This window comes from Erigeron canadensis, chromosome 1, assembly GCF_010389155.1.
Source record: "Erigeron canadensis isolate Cc75 chromosome 1, C_canadensis_v1, whole genome shotgun sequence".
Classification (NCBI taxonomy): Eukaryota; Viridiplantae; Streptophyta; class Magnoliopsida; order Asterales; family Asteraceae; genus Erigeron; species Erigeron canadensis.
The window spans coordinates 22,265,497-22,284,644 of NC_057761.1; the positions used below are offsets into that span (position 1 = coordinate 22,265,497).

At 34.7% G+C, this 19,148-nt stretch overlaps 1 protein-coding gene across 1 annotated transcript; it reads left to right on the forward strand.

Moving 5' to 3' along the window:
- The first annotated feature begins 1,210 nt into the window (after positions 1-1,210).
- LOC122600975 (probable serine/threonine protein kinase IREH1) lies at positions 1,211-14,493 on the forward strand. Its single transcript, XM_043773757.1, has 18 exons — positions 1,211-1,997; positions 3,578-3,645; positions 3,736-3,918; positions 4,367-5,695; positions 7,648-7,820; positions 8,793-9,039; positions 9,178-9,270; positions 9,598-9,738; positions 9,814-9,906; positions 10,397-10,598; positions 10,760-10,845; positions 11,049-11,137; positions 11,618-11,669; positions 11,750-11,806; positions 12,174-12,344; positions 12,453-12,530; positions 13,808-13,983; positions 14,071-14,493. Exons 1-17 carry the CDS (start codon positions 1,361-1,363, stop codon positions 13,889-13,891), a joined length of 3,783 nt encoding a protein of 1,260 aa, XP_043629692.1. The 5' UTR covers positions 1,211-1,360; the 3' UTR covers positions 13,892-13,983; positions 14,071-14,493.
- The last annotated feature ends 4,655 nt before the right edge of the window (positions 14,494-19,148 follow it).

Below are 19,148 nucleotides of genomic sequence, written 5' to 3' on the forward strand. Positions count from 1 at the left end.
CTCAGTGGCATGTCTCTTTATCGTCCGGTAGAGATCGACCATGTCACCAGCATAGTCAATCCAAGGGCATGACTGGCGGTGGAAGTCTCACTACCGTTCTGGAGGAAACTAGCTAAATGCTAGAAAAAAAATCTCATGCTCCATCTAATTAGCAAAGATTTCCCAATATGCCTTTCAAAGGTTTTGAACTCGTGACCAACATTTGGCTGAAAGACATAAGGGACATTAAATGTCCAATTGGGCTAAATCCTATTAATAAAAGGATACTGACAATGAGCTAGTAACATCAGTATTACAGTAAGCAAGAAACGAATTAGGCAACACTAGGCCTAATACGTTACCCACTCATACCCCACTTTATTAGCTCTATTCAAGATCCACAATACGTCAATGAGTGAACTTCTTCAAAGATTATATCAGGAGAAAGATAGATTTGATCATGAGTTGTTTCATTACTTGCTCTCCATAAATTGCAAATGTCAATACAGATAATAGCATCAATCATTTTCCTCTGATTTTTATCTCCAGATAAGTTCTTGTACCGGTTAACAAAGTCCACAACCTGAAAAACATATATCAAGTTTATCATATACCAAGATCCAAGTAGATTCCAAACTTTCATAGCGATCGGGCAGGCTGTAATCACGTAATCGATAGACTCCTCATGTGATAGGCACCACATACATAATAACGATGAAGGCACAATCCCTCTCTTCTGGATCTGAATTAACGCTGGAATTTTATCACTCATCGCTCTCCATATTCTAATATTTACTTTATTTGAGACCCAATTGTTCCAATGGTTACTCTCATGCGGTGATGGGTGATTAACAGTGTCAAACTTCACCCCTCGACAGGTGATGCTATTTAACGATAAACATTAAATAGTTGTACATTTACCATAAAGACATAAAGTTTAAGGGGTGAACTTTTAAAATGGAAACATATTCACGTTAAGTGAAACCTTAAAGTACTTTATTTAATATTTTTCTTTATTTTATAGTTATGGAGGTAATATGTGGGCTTTGGAAAAATTCAGGATTGGATAATTTGGGTAAGTAAATTTGATATAGATAAAGATATATTTTTGGGTCGTAAAAGTATAATTTTGTCAAAACGAGTATCATATATTTCTTGGGGAGGCGCCCATCACTTTCCAAACAAGTGTTGTATTTATTAAGTATTATTAATCTTAATCCAATCCTGTCTTCTTCCTTCTTATTCAAACTAGAATAACACCAGCAGTTTCATAAGATATTAATACATACGCATAACTATATCTATATATTTATTGCTAGATCTTTGACCTCTGATAAACAAACCCCACATAACTTAATAACACCAACAACAAACAGTAAAAATGGTATTCAAAGGCAGATTCTTTTCATCAAAGAAATCATCATCATCAGGTACTTCAAGCCCTGAAGGATCCAATAGTCCAACTTCCAATTCTAATTCCCCAATTAGATCTGATCATCATCATTTTAGAAAGAAACAACAACAACCCCCAAAATCTTCAACTTCAACTCCATCTTCAAAAACCCAAATCAAAAAAGATGTTACAACAACAACCCAAGTTCCGATTACCTCGAAACCACCCGGTTCGACTACTCGAAAACCCGAGGTTGTTGCTGTTTCACCCATCTTGGCATCTTCATTGGGTTTGAATAGGATCAAGACTAGATCCGGGCCACTGCCCCAAGAAAGTTTTCTTGGGTTTAATAAAGATAGTAATGGGAAAGGGGGGTCTTCTTCAATTGGGGCTAGTAATCTTTCGAAATCGAAAAATAGTGATGGGGTTGGGATAAAAAAGATGGGTCTTGTTGGTGATAAGAAAAAGATTGAATCTTTGAGTGATAAGGCTGCTTCTTCTTGGGCTGATAATGTTGGCACTAGTACTAGTGGTAGTAGTAGTAGTGCTAGTTCGGATTTCGCGAATAAAGGGTTGCCGTTAGGACGGTCTCCTTTACGAAATGGAGAGTCTTCATCTGAAGCTGGTAAATTTCCGATTTTTTTATACCATGGTTTTTGTTTTTTTAGTATATTTGTAATGTTAGGTTTAGAGTTTGGAATGTAGGTGTGTCTTTTTAAGGCATTGTTAAAAAAAAAACCGTTTGATTCTGCTCGCCGAGTAAATGTTAAATAGAGGTAGTAGTGCCAAACAACCCTAGTGACAACACTTAAGTAATTGTGCAATGGTATATGGCTTTTCAGGAATGTACTGAAATCACCAATAGGCTGTTGTGTGAACTGTACTAAATGTGGCGAGGGCATCTCACTAACCATAGGTTGTGGGTTCAACTCCTAATGTGGACATATGTGTGCAAGTATTTGACAGTAATAAACGTCTGTGTGTAGTGAAATTGTGTAAGAGTATATTCTAACCTTAATTTGAGCTTGGTTTCAACAAGCACGCCTTAGGCGCGCTTAAGTGCAAGACAACCTAAGGTGAAGCTGCTGTTGCTTTGTGTGAAAATACTGGCGCTTTTTGTACAGTCAGGTGTTGTGCTCATGATTTTTGCCAAAAAGCTTGAGGACTAGTTTGGTTTGCTACTTAAAAGGGTGTTATACACACACACACACACACACACATATATATGATAGTGTTTCAGTATTTTATGTCTTATACAGTAACTTATCAATACAATATTATTTATACCTAAATTTTGTCTCAAAAGTGCACACCCACGTACGAGAATTCTACCGCTTTTGCGCTTTGCGTTTCGGAAATGGACACCTATTACTTTTGTGCGCCTATCGTCATTAAAACCAAGGATTTGAGTTATCTAAATAATAGTCAAGGTGGTAAGCAGTAGCCACTTTTAATATATAATGTATTGCATGTGTAATTGAAGATAGAGAATCTGCATGATTTTAAATGCATCATGTTGTTTATGTATGAAATTCCATGAAATTCATATTGCTCATCTAGTTACTGTTTAAGAATATAGTAGCAAAGGCACCAATAAAAGAGTTGATTTGATATTGCTGTCGAATCTCTAGAAAAAACTATAATTAATTGGCGGAACCTTTTGTTCTAAGACGTTTTCAGAGTTAATGTAAACTAACAATAGTAGTTTCGTCACAGTTGCTTTGAAGTCTTCCTTGTTATATACCCGTTGATGTGTTTATATAGATGTTTTCAAAGGCCTCAACGAACATAACTATTTTTTTGATTAAAGAGTTAAAGGGTATTCAGTAGTAACCATCTGGATTATGTAAACACTATGAAAGTTTTGATTTTGATATGTGTGGTTTTCATACATATCCAGAATACTTTTGCTGTTTTATTGATTACTTGATATAAAAGACCGGAACTATCAATTCCAACACTTTTTTCTTTTGTTCTTTTGTTTTTTGTTAGGACAAGAATAGATGCTTAGGCCACAACAATCAGTGTTTATACTAATCTCTTAACGGTTACAAAAGAATTCTTGGTATCTTTGATTTCAATTGCATGTTATTTGATGTAGGTTAAATAAATATGAAATCTTTTCTTTTTCGCTAGTATTTGGGACAAAGTGGTCTTATATTTTGTCAACCTGTTGACATATTGGCTAAACAATTACCTTGATAGGGCGTCTTAAGTCAAGGGGATATTCTGGAAACTTGAGGAGTTCAGATATTTGTACTCCAGAGACGAAGGTATTTTTTCTTTTGGACTCTAGATACACAGTTCTATTACTTTTATCTCTATGATCTGTAACTGAAAAACATCAGTTTCTGTCTCTCTAGACATCATATGACTGTGAGAATCCCAAGGAATCCGAATCACCCCGCTTTCAAGCTATACTTCGAGTTACAAGTGCACCCAGAAAGAGATATCCCACAGACATCAAAAGTTTCTCCCATGAGTTGAATTCAAAAGGCGTACGGCCTTACCCACTTTGGAAGCCCCGTGGTTTGAATAATGTCGAGGTACACATATCCTTTTACTGTTTTTACAGATCTGTGACGGGTCACTGGGTCAGCATGGGTTTAGAAAAAGGGGCAACTTTGTGGCACGGGTCATATCACTCAGTTCGGGCCAGGATATTTCAAAACTTCATTTGTAATAATTTGGATTTTTGAATAGATAATCTGGATTTTTGTATAGATAAGTGTGACAACGTTGATTTTTTAAATAATCATAATATCATATAGGATGAAAGTACGGTTTCCGCTACATTTTACCCGTTCGAACCTTTTGACCCATTTTGTTTTGAGCTAGTTATCTTGATTTTACTTGTTTGACCATTTATAGATTAAGCAAAACCAATAGACCCTTTCATATGTAAATGGATCCAAATTGCCACATCTACCTAATATGTTTGTTTCACCCGACTATTTTTTTTTTCTTTACTCTAATATTATTATAGCTGAGCAGGAGGTTTTGTCAATGATACGGGGTAAGTTTGACAAAGCAAAAGAAGAAGTAGATGCTGATCTCCATATATTTGCTGGAGATCTGCTTGGCATTCTGGAGAAGAATGCAGAAAGTCAGCCACAATGGCAAGAGAATTTAGAGGACTTACTGGTATTAGCTCAGAGATGTGCGATGACTTCACCTGGAGAGTTTTGGTTGCAATGTGAAGGCATTGTTCAAGAACTTGATGACAAACGTCAAGAACTTCCAATGGGCATTTTAAAGCAGCTTCATACCCGTATGCTTTTTATACTCACCAGATGTACTCGACTCCTACAATTCCATAAAGAAAGCGGGTTAGCCGAAGATGAACTTGTCCTTCAACTTCGCCAATCACTGCATTCTGCAGATAAGCATATTCCCGGTGCTTCCAAAGGATCAAAAGTAACATCAACAAGGAAATTCTTCAGTGAGGAACAGCACGGAATACCCCCTGTGGATCTGAAGATAGAAAAGGCCTTAAAACCTGAAAATCTTTTAACTCCACCTCCCTTAGAAACGATAAAAAACTCCGTTTCCCCCTCTGGAAGAGACCGAATGGCATCTTGGAAGCCATTTCCATCTCCGGGAGGAAAAAGTCCAAAAGAAGAAGTTATGGTGAAACAATCAAGTGTTAATTTACAAACAGTAGCTCATGAAGTGGATTTGACTACTATGAAACCTCCTGAACCAGTCAAGGACCCGCTTGCACAATCTAGCACTCCTATTAGGCATCAACATCGAGTCTCATGGGGATGGGGGGATCAACCAAATATCACCGATGAAAGTTCGATAATTTGTAGGATTTGTGAGGAGGAAGTTCCTACATTACATGTGGAAGACCATTCTAGAGTTTGTGCAATTGCTGATCGATGTGATCAAACAGGTTTACGTGTAGATGAACGGCTTGTAAGAGTTGCTGAGACCTTGGAGAAATTAATGGAATCAATTTCACAAAAGGATTATCAGCATGTTGCTAGAAGCCCAGATGGTGCTAAAGTATCGAATTCGAGCGTTACTGAAGAGGGTGATCCCATGTCTCCAAAGCTAAGTGATTTGTCTCGAAGAGGTTCTGAGGATATGCTTGACTGTGTACCTGAATCAGATAATTCTGTTTCCATGGAGGATCTTAAAGGTCTGACATCCATGTCATGTAGGACCCGTTTTGGTCCCAAGTCTGATCAAGGAATGACAACGTCATCTGCTGGTAGCATGACTCCTAGGTCACCATTGATGACACCTAGGACCAGCCAGATAGACTTGCTATTGGCCGGAAAGGGTGCTTACTCTGAACATGATGACCTTCCGCAGGTAGTTCCAAGCATTTCCAAACTAACTGATTATAATCATGCATTAATGACACCCATGTTTTGTCTATGAAGCATAAATTTTGTGTATTGTGTTCATCTGTTTACTGTATTAACTATTTTTTTTTTTAAGGGGTGTTAAGATATTCATACCAGAATCAGGTAAGAGCTGCAATAAACTGATTAAAGGTTATGGATAGATGGGTAGCTTTGAAAACCTGATGACTTTGGCCCAAACAGTTTAGAAAATCAAGAATTAAGATTGGATATGCTCATATGCCTAACTATTTTTCAAAGTAGACACTTAGTTTAGTGTAAAGAACAAATCTTTCTGGCATATCCTTTTACTAAAAAAAGTTTGCCCCAAAGTTCACACTAAAAACTTCAAATTACCTTAATATACATGATAAAAGAATATATTTTAATCATTTAATTGTTTTATAATTTAAATACTTGTTGGAATCAACATATACAAATATTATATATCATATTCATTAATTTTTGGTTTCTTTTGAAGATTTTAAAGAAAATTATATGATTTTATGTATTATTTATTTTGTGTTAGATATGTTGTAATTTTATTGCTTTACTTAATTTTAGTAAGGGTGTAAAGTAAAACTATACTAACTCAAAGTGTTAGAAATAAAAGAAATTGAGGCTTTAATGTAATGTATAGTGTTTCATTAAATATAATAATATAAAACTCAGTTTAATGTATTCTTTAGTGTTAGGATTGGAGAAGATCTTTTCTTCTTTTCTTTTTTTCCCCCTTACTGTTATACTAGAGTTAGTGTAAAAGGTTCAATTGGTGCTAACATTGGAGATGCTCGTATGACAATCCTTCTTTTGTTAGCAGTCACAAAGCCAAATCTCTTTAGCAAGACTTGAACACCCGACATCACAATTAGAAATTGCAGATGGGCACTAACAATTAAGAATGTTGTTTATCCATGACTTGTCTAGAATTTTTTTTTCACATATATCAAAAGCACATACCTCACATCTTTATATAACATGCTTATAACACTATGATGTGAAAGTCAAAACAAAAATAATTTGCCAACCATACTGGAATGCCAAATTTTATTGTATATGATGATTGACGTAACTTGTATCCCCTATTTTTTTACATGTTAGCTGACACATATTGCCATACTGATCTGTCCATATAAAAGTTCGTTGCAGTGCACTATTCTGTTTGCCCTAAGGTGAGTGTATGTTGTAACACACTAACACCTATGTCCCAAGCACACAAAGTTCACTTTACTCTATGGAATCTTACATAAGTCCAATTATTTAGAAAATGACCGATATACTTGCAGATTTATCCCCTTTTAGCATGGAACTTTTTTAAATGAAATTAATATATATTATCAATCTGTTTAAGATAGATTTCCAGTTAATCGTTTGCCATCAGGCAGTGCACGCAAGCACATACTTCTATTTCCAGGGCAGAACATCACATTAGCTTATTGTAAAAGTATGGGCTTATCCTGTCCCAAATATTTGTCAATGCGCAGTATCAAGTTTGTCTATGGTGATAAAGTATTGTCGGCTTAATACAATAAATAATGATAGGTGTTTCTTCCCATACAAGTTTTCAATCCTTAATATATGCAAGCCACATTTCCCTTCGTTAATGGGTGAACTGTTCATCACTTCATCCTGATATGTAAATATCTATAAATTAGGGATTATTTTTTTATCTTCAAGTTGCTAGAATAATTAATAGATTTATATACGTCCAAATGTTCAATATAGCAGCTGTGTGCAAATTTTTTGATAGGTCTACTGTATGTGTGGATGAGTTTCTCCTCCGATTTTTTCCTTTCATGTGTTGAATTTGGCATAGCATATAGATGTATTTTTACTTCAAAATTTAAACGATATCTGTGTGTTTTCTTTTGCTGTATTATACAATTATCATTTTCATGCTGTAATTTCTTTTATGTGTAGATGAATGAACTGGCTGATATTGCTCGATGTGCTGGAAACACGCCCTTAGATGATGATCGCTCTTTGGCATATCTGTTAACTTGTCTTGATGACCTAAGGGTTGTCATTGACCGCAGAAAGTTCGATGCTCTCACCGTTCAGACATTTGGAGATCGCATAGAGAAGCTTATTAGGTGATTTTCTTGCCATTACGTTGATTAGTGTACCATTAATGAGAGCTAGAGTTGGTGAATGTGACACACATACATACACACACACAGACACACCCACATTTATATATATAAGTTTGTGATGAATATCATCTTCAGTGGATCAAATAAATTGAAGTTATAACCTGGCTAGAAAGGGATTTGTGTGCAATAAGTTGACCAGGTCAAATGGGTTGCAAGTCGCACAAACATGTCCGAAATTGCATTTTCAAAGACGCATTTATATGTTAGCAATATGGTTTTATAGTTCAGATCTAATTCCTCAAATTATTTTTAGAATTAATAAATGGAAATAAGTATTGTCAGGATGGCCCAACTCAAGTGGATTGGCATTATGGGTGTATTGTAGATTGCTTATTACATTTGATTAGTCCTTTTTTTAATACCACAGATGCTAGCTAACAGTTATTATGTAATTATTTGAGTGTCAAACCATTAGATTTAAAACTGATTATCAAAGTCTAATAATAATAACCCCTAAAGTTCTTAAATAACCAGAATTTCGAACACTCATTCATCGCGTTATCTGATTATTACGTTGTGCTACAGCAGAAGCGAATCAAGAAACCATCTTCTGCACTGTGTATATCCGATTCTATTTAAATGTATAAGCAGTTAAAAAATGCTAAATTCCTTGAAAGGAACCTGTTTTGACCGATAGTCATTCTTACCTATGACCACCTGCCAATTTTATGTATACTTCCCCTACTGAGTACTGACAACTAGAATCAATTAACCCAGGGTATGTGCTTGACATCATCATTATGTAACCATGCATGTACACTAATCATCTAGCTCTTCTAACACATGTAAAGTTTCTATAAGCCAGAATATGATATAGATATACAAATATATTTTAATCTATGTCTTCTGTACTCCAGAGATTTAATCTGCATATGTTTATTGTTCATAACCTGATGAGCTATGTGCTACCAGGGAGAAGTATTTGCAGCTTTGTGAGATGGTTGATGATGAAAAAGTTGATATCTCGAGTACTGTTATTGATGAAGATGCTCCATTGGAGGATGATGTTGTCCGGAGCCTGAGAACAAGTCCTATTCATTCAGGGAAGGACCGGACTTCAATAGATGACTTTGAGATTATAAAACCAATTAGTCGTGGAGCATTTGGTCGGGTTTTCTTAGCGAAAAAGAGAACAACAGGGGATCTTTTTGCTATAAAGGTGACTTGAAACATGGATCTCTTTTCTTGATCTTTCTTTTGTAATGCCTCGAGTATAGAAACTTGTTTCCTTTTTTTGAAACTCTTGAAGTATTTATTGTATCATTGCATTTATTATATGAATTTGATTCGTTTCCAGGTCCTTAAGAAGGCTGATATGATCCGCAAGAACGCTGTTGAGAGTATATTGGCGGAGCGTGATATCTTGATCTCAGTCCGCAATCCTTTTGTGGTAATGATGTTTAGCTTCTATTTTGCTTTCCTGCAAAATATATAGTTGACTAAATGGTTGGGTTTGGCGAGTTGGGTAACGGAACAGGCTATGCCTGGTTGGGTTGTCCCAAAACACTTACCCCAATTTTAGTTCATATATCTTTTTAAATAAGTAGTCTGTCAATTATGATTCATTTATCAAATAATATCGTAACAATCTCTAGTATCTTAAATGAATTGATTATGAAACATTACTTGAACTCACCCAACACCATAATGGGTTGAAGTTGTCGCCTTTTCAGAATAAGATAGTATATCTATCTTACTTGAGCATCTCTTGTGCCAGGTTCGTTTCTTCTATTCGTTCACTTGTCGTGAAAATTTGTACCTTGTCATGGAATACTTGAATGGCGGGGATTTATATTCTTTATTGAGAAACCTGGGGTGCTTGGATGAAGATGTTGCTCGTATATACATTGCAGAAGTGGTATGTGTTTGTTGCTGTGGAAGTATGAATGCTGATATATTGGTTGTATCTAATATGATGTCATGTTTTGCGCAGGTTCTTGCGTTGGAATATCTACATTCTCTACGTGTGGTTCACCGTGATTTAAAACCAGATAATTTATTAATTGCACATGACGGTCATATTAAGGTATATACTTTTGACTTGCCGGTTTTCTGTTCATTTGTAGATAGATAGTTATCATATATAAGAAAAGGTTGTAGAACATTTTTGTTTTGGAAATATCAGATCAAAAAATGTGAAAAAGAGAGCTTCTGCTGGCTTCCATTTAAATTAAATCTCCAATGGGTCAATGGGTAAAACAGATAAGCATAGGTTAAAAGGAAACATGTTGAATGGGTCAAATGAGTTAAAAGTCAGCCACCATGCTCATTAGATGCATGCCCGGATCATTTTATTCAATAAGCTGGATTATTATGGAAATATATGTAATATTTCTAATTGCATTTGGCTGACTTTTTAGTTATTAACCTGCCTGATGGCCTTGACCCTTATTTTACCACTATCTATTATGCTTATTTTTGACACGCATCACTTTTTACATGAATTATTCTATAAATTTGGTATGTTATCTTATCTTAAACACTAACCATACATAGTTCATTTGTGGTTTGAGCAGTTAACAGATTTTGGGCTTTCAAAGGTTGGTCTAATTAACAGTACAGACCCTTTGTCTGGTCCTGCAGTGAGTGGTACAGCATTATTGGGAGAAAATGAATCTCAATCATTATCTGAGAGTCAGCAAGAAAGACGTAAAAACCGCTCTGCTGTTGGTACACCTGACTATTTGGCTCCCGAGATTCTTCTTGGAACTGGACATGGTTTGTTGACAACTTGATTAGTAATACATAGATTGGTGTAGCAGACTTGCCACTGATAGCATCCCATAATTTTTGTTTTTTTAACTTCTGTAAAATATTTCTATCAAAAAAAATTTTTAAACATCTCTATTAACTACAAAATGTTATCCAACATCTTACAGGTACATCGGCGGATTGGTGGTCTGTTGGTGTAATACTCTTTGAGCTGATTGTTGGCATCCCCCCTTTCAATGCAGAGCACCCTCAGGTAAGAGCCCATTGCTCTTTCATTTTTAATAGCTATATTATATCCACCACTGTAAGAAGTACTTCTTGCATTTGTGTTAAAAACTCTATCCAACTTATTTATATGTGTTTACATGAAATTATGATTCTTGATGTATGTCTTTGTTGACAGGCCTCCTACAGTTGTAATCTTATCTTTCTAGTGCCTTTTGTCTATATTTACAGATGATATTTGATAACATTCTTAATCGTAACATACCCTGGCCTGCGGTACCTGAGGAAATGAGCCCTGAAGCCCAGGATCTCATTGATCAGTAAGAGACACTTCTTAACTTAATTCATTTTATCTGCTGAACTATTTCCATATGAGATATTTAACTTGTCTTTAGTATAAGTATTTGTTTTGATGACTATTGATCATTTCTTAGAACAATGGGTCACATGAAGTCAAAGCCAAATATTGTATTAGTTGATTGTATATAGAATAAGATTACAGGAGATAATATTGTATTATTTTCTTCATTTTGATTAATAATGGTTTCATTTCACTCTTCTAGTACACTTGTAGGTTTCCGTTTTACCCCTCTATGACATCGAAATAAAAAATTCTTACTTGTATAGTTGTATGCTAGAAGTGAGATATGCTACTTGTTTTTAAATTTTGGTACTAGAATGTCATGATTGTCTTCTTCATTACAAATTTTGTTACTATCAATTTAATTTAATACATGTATTAGATATCATATTATCAAACAGTGTAGTAATTAAGCATTGATTGTGCAATCCTGGTGCAGATTTTTGACAGAAGATCCTAACCAGAGACTAGGAGCTAGGGGAGCAACCGAGGTTTATATGGTTCTTTTTTTCCAATATTCCTCACATACCTTTGAATGTGACCCTCAACCTTAATCATTTGATGTATGCAGGTGAAACAGCACCCATATTTTAGGGATATTAACTGGGATACACTTGCAAGGCAGAAAGTGCGTCATACTTTTGTTTACTGTACATAGTTACATGTGTAGTGGTGTCAGGCGTATTTACAAGTCGATGGATAATCCGGGTTGTGATTTATCTAATCTAGGTCAACGGGCAAACACATCAAATGGGTTGGAAGTCACTCAAATTTATATAGTGGATGAAACCTTTAAATCGTTTTTCTTGAAAGATCTAGTTCATAATCGTACTATTGTTGTTTTTGTGATAAAATAAATAATGCTATAGCTATATATGAAATATCAAGAAAATGGAACAAAGAAACATGTTTGCCATTTAACCCAACCAGATCTACTCATGTTGCCACCTATATGCAACAAATATCTTGAACTGATGTAGCCACAATTGTGCCAGGCTGCATTCATTCCATCATCAGAGAGTGCTCTGGACACCAGTTATTTCACAAGTCGCTACACGTGGAGTAACTCAGAGCAGGTATATGCAGCCAGTGAAACAGAAAATTCTAGTGACGATGGAAGCATGAGTGGTAGCAGTAGTTGCGTAAGCCATCACAATGATGAAGGGGTCAGTACCTCTATACATCTGTTCACATGCATAATTTAATGCTCACACTTGACCTTCGTCTTCTTTTTCTTTCTGTTTTAACTTTCCTTGGTATGTGATCGCAAACAGGCTGATGAGTTTGAGGGTCTAACTGAACTTGATTCCGGATATGCTGTCAACTACTCGTTTAGTAATTTCTCCTTCAAGGTATACTATTTGTTTATTATCAACTGTCAGTACCTTCATAGTATGTGCATGGATAGTTGTTTTCCTCTACTCTAAAAACACCCAAATAGTATTTTATTTAAAATAAGAGAAATGCTTTCTAAATACTAAATTTGGGTTGCTCTTGAGAAATCCCAATGACACTTGATAATGAAAGGATAATTAAAAATGGACCCAAAGTTGTGCTCTTATAACCAAATTTGACATGCGTCCATGAAGATTAGCATATTTGAATGGTCTGTCAACATTTTTAGATTATTTTTGTTCAATTGCATTGTTAAAATAGACAATAAAATTGGGCGAATTCCATAGAAAATATACGTACTCTACCATTTGTCCCACATTGATCATTCTACTTTTGAACGTTCTGAATAATACGTCACTGAAAACTTGTTTATTGTCCTGCTTACCTGATGGCCGGTCAGGTTGTTGATGACTCAAATATGACAAAAACTTTAAATTTGGTGACCTCTTCAGAATCATTAATGTGGAACACAACTAATTTAAAGTGACCTCTTTAGAACAGTTTTTAATATACAATAATGTTTATAGTCTAAACTTCCCAGTGACAAATTCATTTCACACTAAAATTCTATCTTGATTTTTGAGGGATGAGTGAAGTAATTTATGTTAAGCTATATGGATATAGTCAATTAGTTCTACCAATCCAAATATAGCAAGAGCAAAACCGAACAGGCAAATAAATGGTAATGGATGGTTCATTTACCTTATTCCTCTCTACTCAACCAAACAAAGCAGCCAATTCTCTTAATTTTTTTGCCAGGCATGTTTTCCGATTTTCACTATTGGCTTTTTGCCTTTGAGCTTGCTTTATGTGGGTTAGAAGGGGTTCATCAAACTATACTAAAAACATTAACAGCCTCAAGCGCAGCTCATAACATTTTTTTTCCTGCCGATGTTAGTAACAAATGTGGCAAGTTAATAACTGTTAGATTTCTTTATTTAGGATTTGTTAGTAAGGAACGATTGTACTTTCAGAATCAGAAACGTAATGAATAATGAGAGTAGTTCCATAAATAAGTTATGGAGAGTTGTTTTACCACTTTGAAAGTAGAATGTTATCTAGAAGCTTCACCTATTTATCAAGTATTAACATATGTTTTATTTACTTGTTATAGTACAGAATGTTTCTCTTAATCAATATATTTCTGTTCTAGTACTAGTTTTGGCTACATTTTCATCCATGTATATTGTAATTATATATATCTTAACATGGTATTACATTGTGTTTACTCTAGAATCTATCGCAACTCGCATCAATCAACTATGATTTGCTCACTAAAGGCTTGAAGGAAGATCCACCTACAAATCCTACTGCATAGATTACTTGGAGCTCACTTTCGAAGACAGATGTTTGTATGCTGATGAATATCATGTGGGCTTATCAGCTTTGCTGATTGTATATCCTGTAAATGTATGCATCTTTATCTATTTCTGGCATTATTTGCACTTACTATCACATTTTCTTGAAGTGAACAGATGTTTCTTATCTGTATTTCAGATGTAGAAGTAGCCTAGATGGAAATACAACGGGATAGATCTATCTTTTCATGCATGTTCTACTCTGGGGGGCAGGTTTATTGATCCAGTCTCAAAGTATGACTCCGTTTCTTGTCAACTTATGCCACAGGGCTCGATTGTAATATTTATCGTGTTTGGCTAATCTCTAGGGGTATGACCTAGTGTTAAAGTTAACGAGTCCAATAGGTTGAACTTAATGAAAGATAACTTATCAAGTTGTCTTCTGTCACTAGCATTGGAACAAGTTTTATCAAGATTCTGAGGTGTTCTTGCCTTGTTTTCCCCTGCCTAATGTTTTGTTGGTGAACTTCCCTGTATTTCTAGCCATTGTTCCAACAGCAAAATTGCTTGTAAATGGTACATTTATAATTTATATCTTTTTGACAATTGTTTCTGACTTGAATCCTCTGTCCATTAAATCCTATTTGGTCGTCTTAAATGATTTCGCGAGATAATTTCTAAGAGGCTGGTTTGAATTGAGAGGTTCAACTGCCTTTCATGAAAGCACATATTCGCGCTTGGCTCATTTAGCAAATACTGTGTAGTAGGATGGTTTGTGGTATAAAATGAACTTTTAAGAGTGGACAATACATCATGTTTGTTTGGTGGACTTGCTAACATATATTCTTGTTATATGGATTATCATCTGCTTTAACGCATCAATTTAAGCACGTGTTTACTCCAATTTTGATGTTCACTCAGCTCAAACATTAAAGCCTAACATTTCTGTCACCCCAATGATTTTTTCTTTCATTTTTTTATGATATACTTGGTTTTATTTTATGTAACCCATTACCCATTCACACAAAAAACACGTGTTTGTGTGTGAGTTCTTTTCGGAGAGAAAGCAAAAGTGAGAACCATGAATCCAATCTTGACGTTGGACCAAAAGATTGATGACCAGTATTCTTAGCGATCGCTTGGGTGCATGATGAATTTTTTGTATGCAACTTCTATTCTACAAAAGGATAAATAGTAAAGGGATACTAGACTCGTGTTCACGTTGGTCTTTTCAGACTACTACGAGTGTTTGAATGCCATTTTTTTACCGGCAAACTATGATGCTATGTCATATAACAACCCTCAAATAAGATGCAATGCTACTACCATCAGCTTAGTCTTAGTTGAGCTAAGATATATGTAATATATGCTTTCAAATTGAATAAAAGTTTATTTGTTATATTATATCTTGTCAAAAATGATTTCAATGCATATAGTGTATAGTGTATATTACAATGTAACATTTTAAAATTAAGCTACTTGTAATTTTATCTCTAAAATAAACTCGATCAGCATGCTAAATCAAGATTATAATTTATATGTTTGAAACATCAAATTAATAAACTTTTATATAAATTAAAACACACTAGAAATTAATTAAGCATGACAAAGGTTGACATAAGTAGATGTATAAAAAGCACCCTTCTTTTATCTTTGTACACTTCGATTTCATCAGGAAAAATACAAACACCAAGTAGCTTAATCGCCTGCTTATCATCACCTTATATAGCTATATTTGAAAATATTTGAACCTACAACTAGAGTTGCCATTCTTCTTCACCAGAACTTAAACACGTCTATATATGATCATCAATCATCTTCATAAGAAAAAAAGTGTCTCCCCCTAGCCATGTCTCTAATACATCACACCATCCTCAGGTGTAACTAAGCAGAAAATATCACGACTGCTCTCTTTCTTGTTTACGTCTTCAACACATTTCCCTCACCTTCTTTGGCCTATAAATAGCTCTCATTTCCCCTTCATTCCAACTGACCCTCAAATCTTTCTCATCTTCCGACTCTAAAAGCATGTTCTTAAGGAATCAATGTTAAGTTTTCTAAGGAGGAATTGCTGGAAAAATTATAGAATCAACAAGCTTAAGGGTTTATTTCGGGGTTTCATTTCGAGTCTATAGCAGAATCATTCGGGTTTATTTCGGGGTCTATTTCAAGTCTGTACGAGGAATCATTTGGGTTTATTCTGGGCTGTTTCAAGGTTTCTTCGTGTCGTTTCAAGTTTCGTTACAAAATCGTAATCATCCGTTGGAGGTATATCTGATCGACCCTACTATCTTATATTTTGTGTCTAGTTGCCATGTTTAGTATAAAACTAGATTTATAACTAGAAATGCATGCGTTGGAAAACAAGCTGCTATCTTAGACATGCTCCTGGAAAAGTATATGTGATAAAATTCATATAATTGCCATGAGTTGTTATTTGTTAGAATCATGCTTAAAGAACCTGGTCAATCTTAAAAGAGTAATGGTGAATGTGTTTTATCAACTTTAAATATATTGGTTTTGGCTGCCTGCGTAAAAATAGAGCTTTGAAAGAAGAAATCTTTTAAAACCATGTTTTGGCATACACATATAAAAAGAACATGGAATAAAAACTTCTATTATTTTAAAACTATTTTTTTTACTGCAGTAGACTACATATATAAATAAATGATCCTATCTAGTTGTTATTTTTAAATATACAAGAACATAGCTATGTATATATTCGAGATAGCAGTTGCTTTGACTTTAAGAAAAAAAATAAAATGATACTAGCATGTTAGAAATAATCTAATAAAATTCTATTATGTACTACTATATGTTTGAAATCATGTAGAAAGTCATGTTGTGTCATAATTAATACAAGCAGCATCACAAATTTATCATATTACTATTAAATTTTAAATCATTTTTACTTGATTTAGGATGTGCTAGAAACACTTTACAAGGCTAGTTTTGATCGTTATTATCTACACTTCCTGGTGTTAAGGTGAGTTCATAGATCCCTTTAAAACTATTTTTGGGATGAGAATACACTCCTCAAATTGCGGATACAAGTACTTTAATAGTTCTGTATGGCTATGTAACAATCACTTATGAAATCCCCTTAGTAACTAGATGTCGTGAAACCATCGTGCGAATATTATGGATAGTACTATCGTGGTTGACACCCCTGCCCTGCTAGTCATGCTAGCTGGGGAAATGGGCATATAATATTTGAACTAGTGTTGAACTCAAACACTACATAAGGGGTAACAATACGTTAAGGCATCGACACATAGGGCATAGCATGCAAAACTATTGGTCTATTATCTATTATATTTTTCTACTAAAAATCTCGTATAAATTTTTATGGTAAACCTATGAACTCACCAACATTATTGTTGACGTATTTTAGCGTGTATTCCCAGGAAACTAAGGTACATCAACATGAGCATACTCTAAGGGTCACATGAGCATATATGGAGATTTTCATGAATCATATTTACTTTGTTTAGAAAATCTTTTGCAATAATTGTGAACTCATTGTAATAACTTTGTATTGAATAAAAGAAGCTTTATATATAAAAACGTCTCATTTAGAGGTCGTTTGTTATAAATTGTTATTGTGATCTCATGAAGTCGCACCGCGAGATTGGGGTGTGACAGACTGGTATCAGAGCCACAAATTATAGCGAAATAGGTTGCATTAGTGGGGTCTACTAGGTAATTTTAGACTACAGAATGAACTTAGGCTATAATTTATGTTCTATACTGCTTAAATGTTTTAATGGCCTATAATTGTGCTTTAAATATTATAAACAAAAATGGCGACCCAACATCCAAATATGCCTCCTGATGTTTACAACATCAACGACGATGTTGTAGTCCCGTTTCTAGACATACCTTTTGATAATGAAGAGGAGCTCTTAAATAAAAATAATAACTATTACAATAAAAATAATAATAACTACAACTATAATAATGATAATATCTACAATAATAATAATAATGAACCCATGTTCATAGATCATCAAGGAAACCTAATAATAAATGGAGATAATCTAGGCAACCTAATAGTAAACGGAGATCCAGAAATCCCTGAAATTCCTGATGTCATCAATCCTTACGAAAACTCCAACAACTCATATATCCGCCAAGTTGTTCAAACGTGGAGGGAGGAACTAAATTTTCCACAAATCAACGGGCCTCCATTCGATGCAAGAGATTTCCCCTACATCTATGAAGCCCTCATCATACGCTTCCAGTCTTAATCGCACGTGTGTTAGAAATGCAAGAATGTCTTGGGTCTTTATCGCAAGGACTAGAAAATTTGGCTCCTCGAAACGCACTAGCAGCCACTAGGAGGAGTATGTATCGATTAAGGGAACATGTTAACTCGTTAATGGGCTCCCACAACCAGACTACGCAGACTATTGGTAATTTAAGGGATGAACTACAAAGTAGAGTTAGAGAGCTCGGAGGAAGGATGGACACTCAAGGAGCACACCCAAAAAGCGTTTCAAGTAATCGTCGTCATCAAGCTTAAGCTAAATGAAACCCAAATAATAATAATAATAATGATGATGATGATGATGATGATGATGATGATGATGATGATGATGATGATGATGATGATGATGATGATGATGATGATGATGATGATAATAATAATAATAATAATAATAATAATAATAATAATAATAATAATAATAATAATAATAATAATAATAATAATCGTTAGTGTAAATAAGTAATCGTAAGTCCTTCAATTTTTCCCGTGGACGGACAAGTCTCACCAAACAGAAAGATTTTAACGGCTAAATATGTAATAGTTGTGTAAATAAATAAGTCTCATCAGAAAGAAGGATTGTGTAGTAGAATGTAAAATAATTGTGCAACAATGTAATATTTTATGTAATAGTTAACCATGTACCAAATTTTCCTTGTATAATATAAATGGTATGTTGGTAATATCTCATTGTTAATATTTTATCTTTGCATCTAATTAAGATTTACTCTCTTTATACATATAGTAACATGGCACCTAAAAGAAACCCATCACGGCAAAAAAGGACTACTCGGGTACTCCAAATTCTAAACCAAATCATGCACGACAATCAAGAACACCGAGAAGAACGACTCAAGCAAATCCCGATCCTGAGCCTAATCAACCACCGCCACCAATGACTCTCGTTGAAATAGCCCAACTAGTGGCTCAAGAAGTAGCTGCAGCGCTTGCAGCTAATAGAAGTACTGAACAAGAAGGAACCGGAGGACAAAGAGTTAATGCACAAGGAG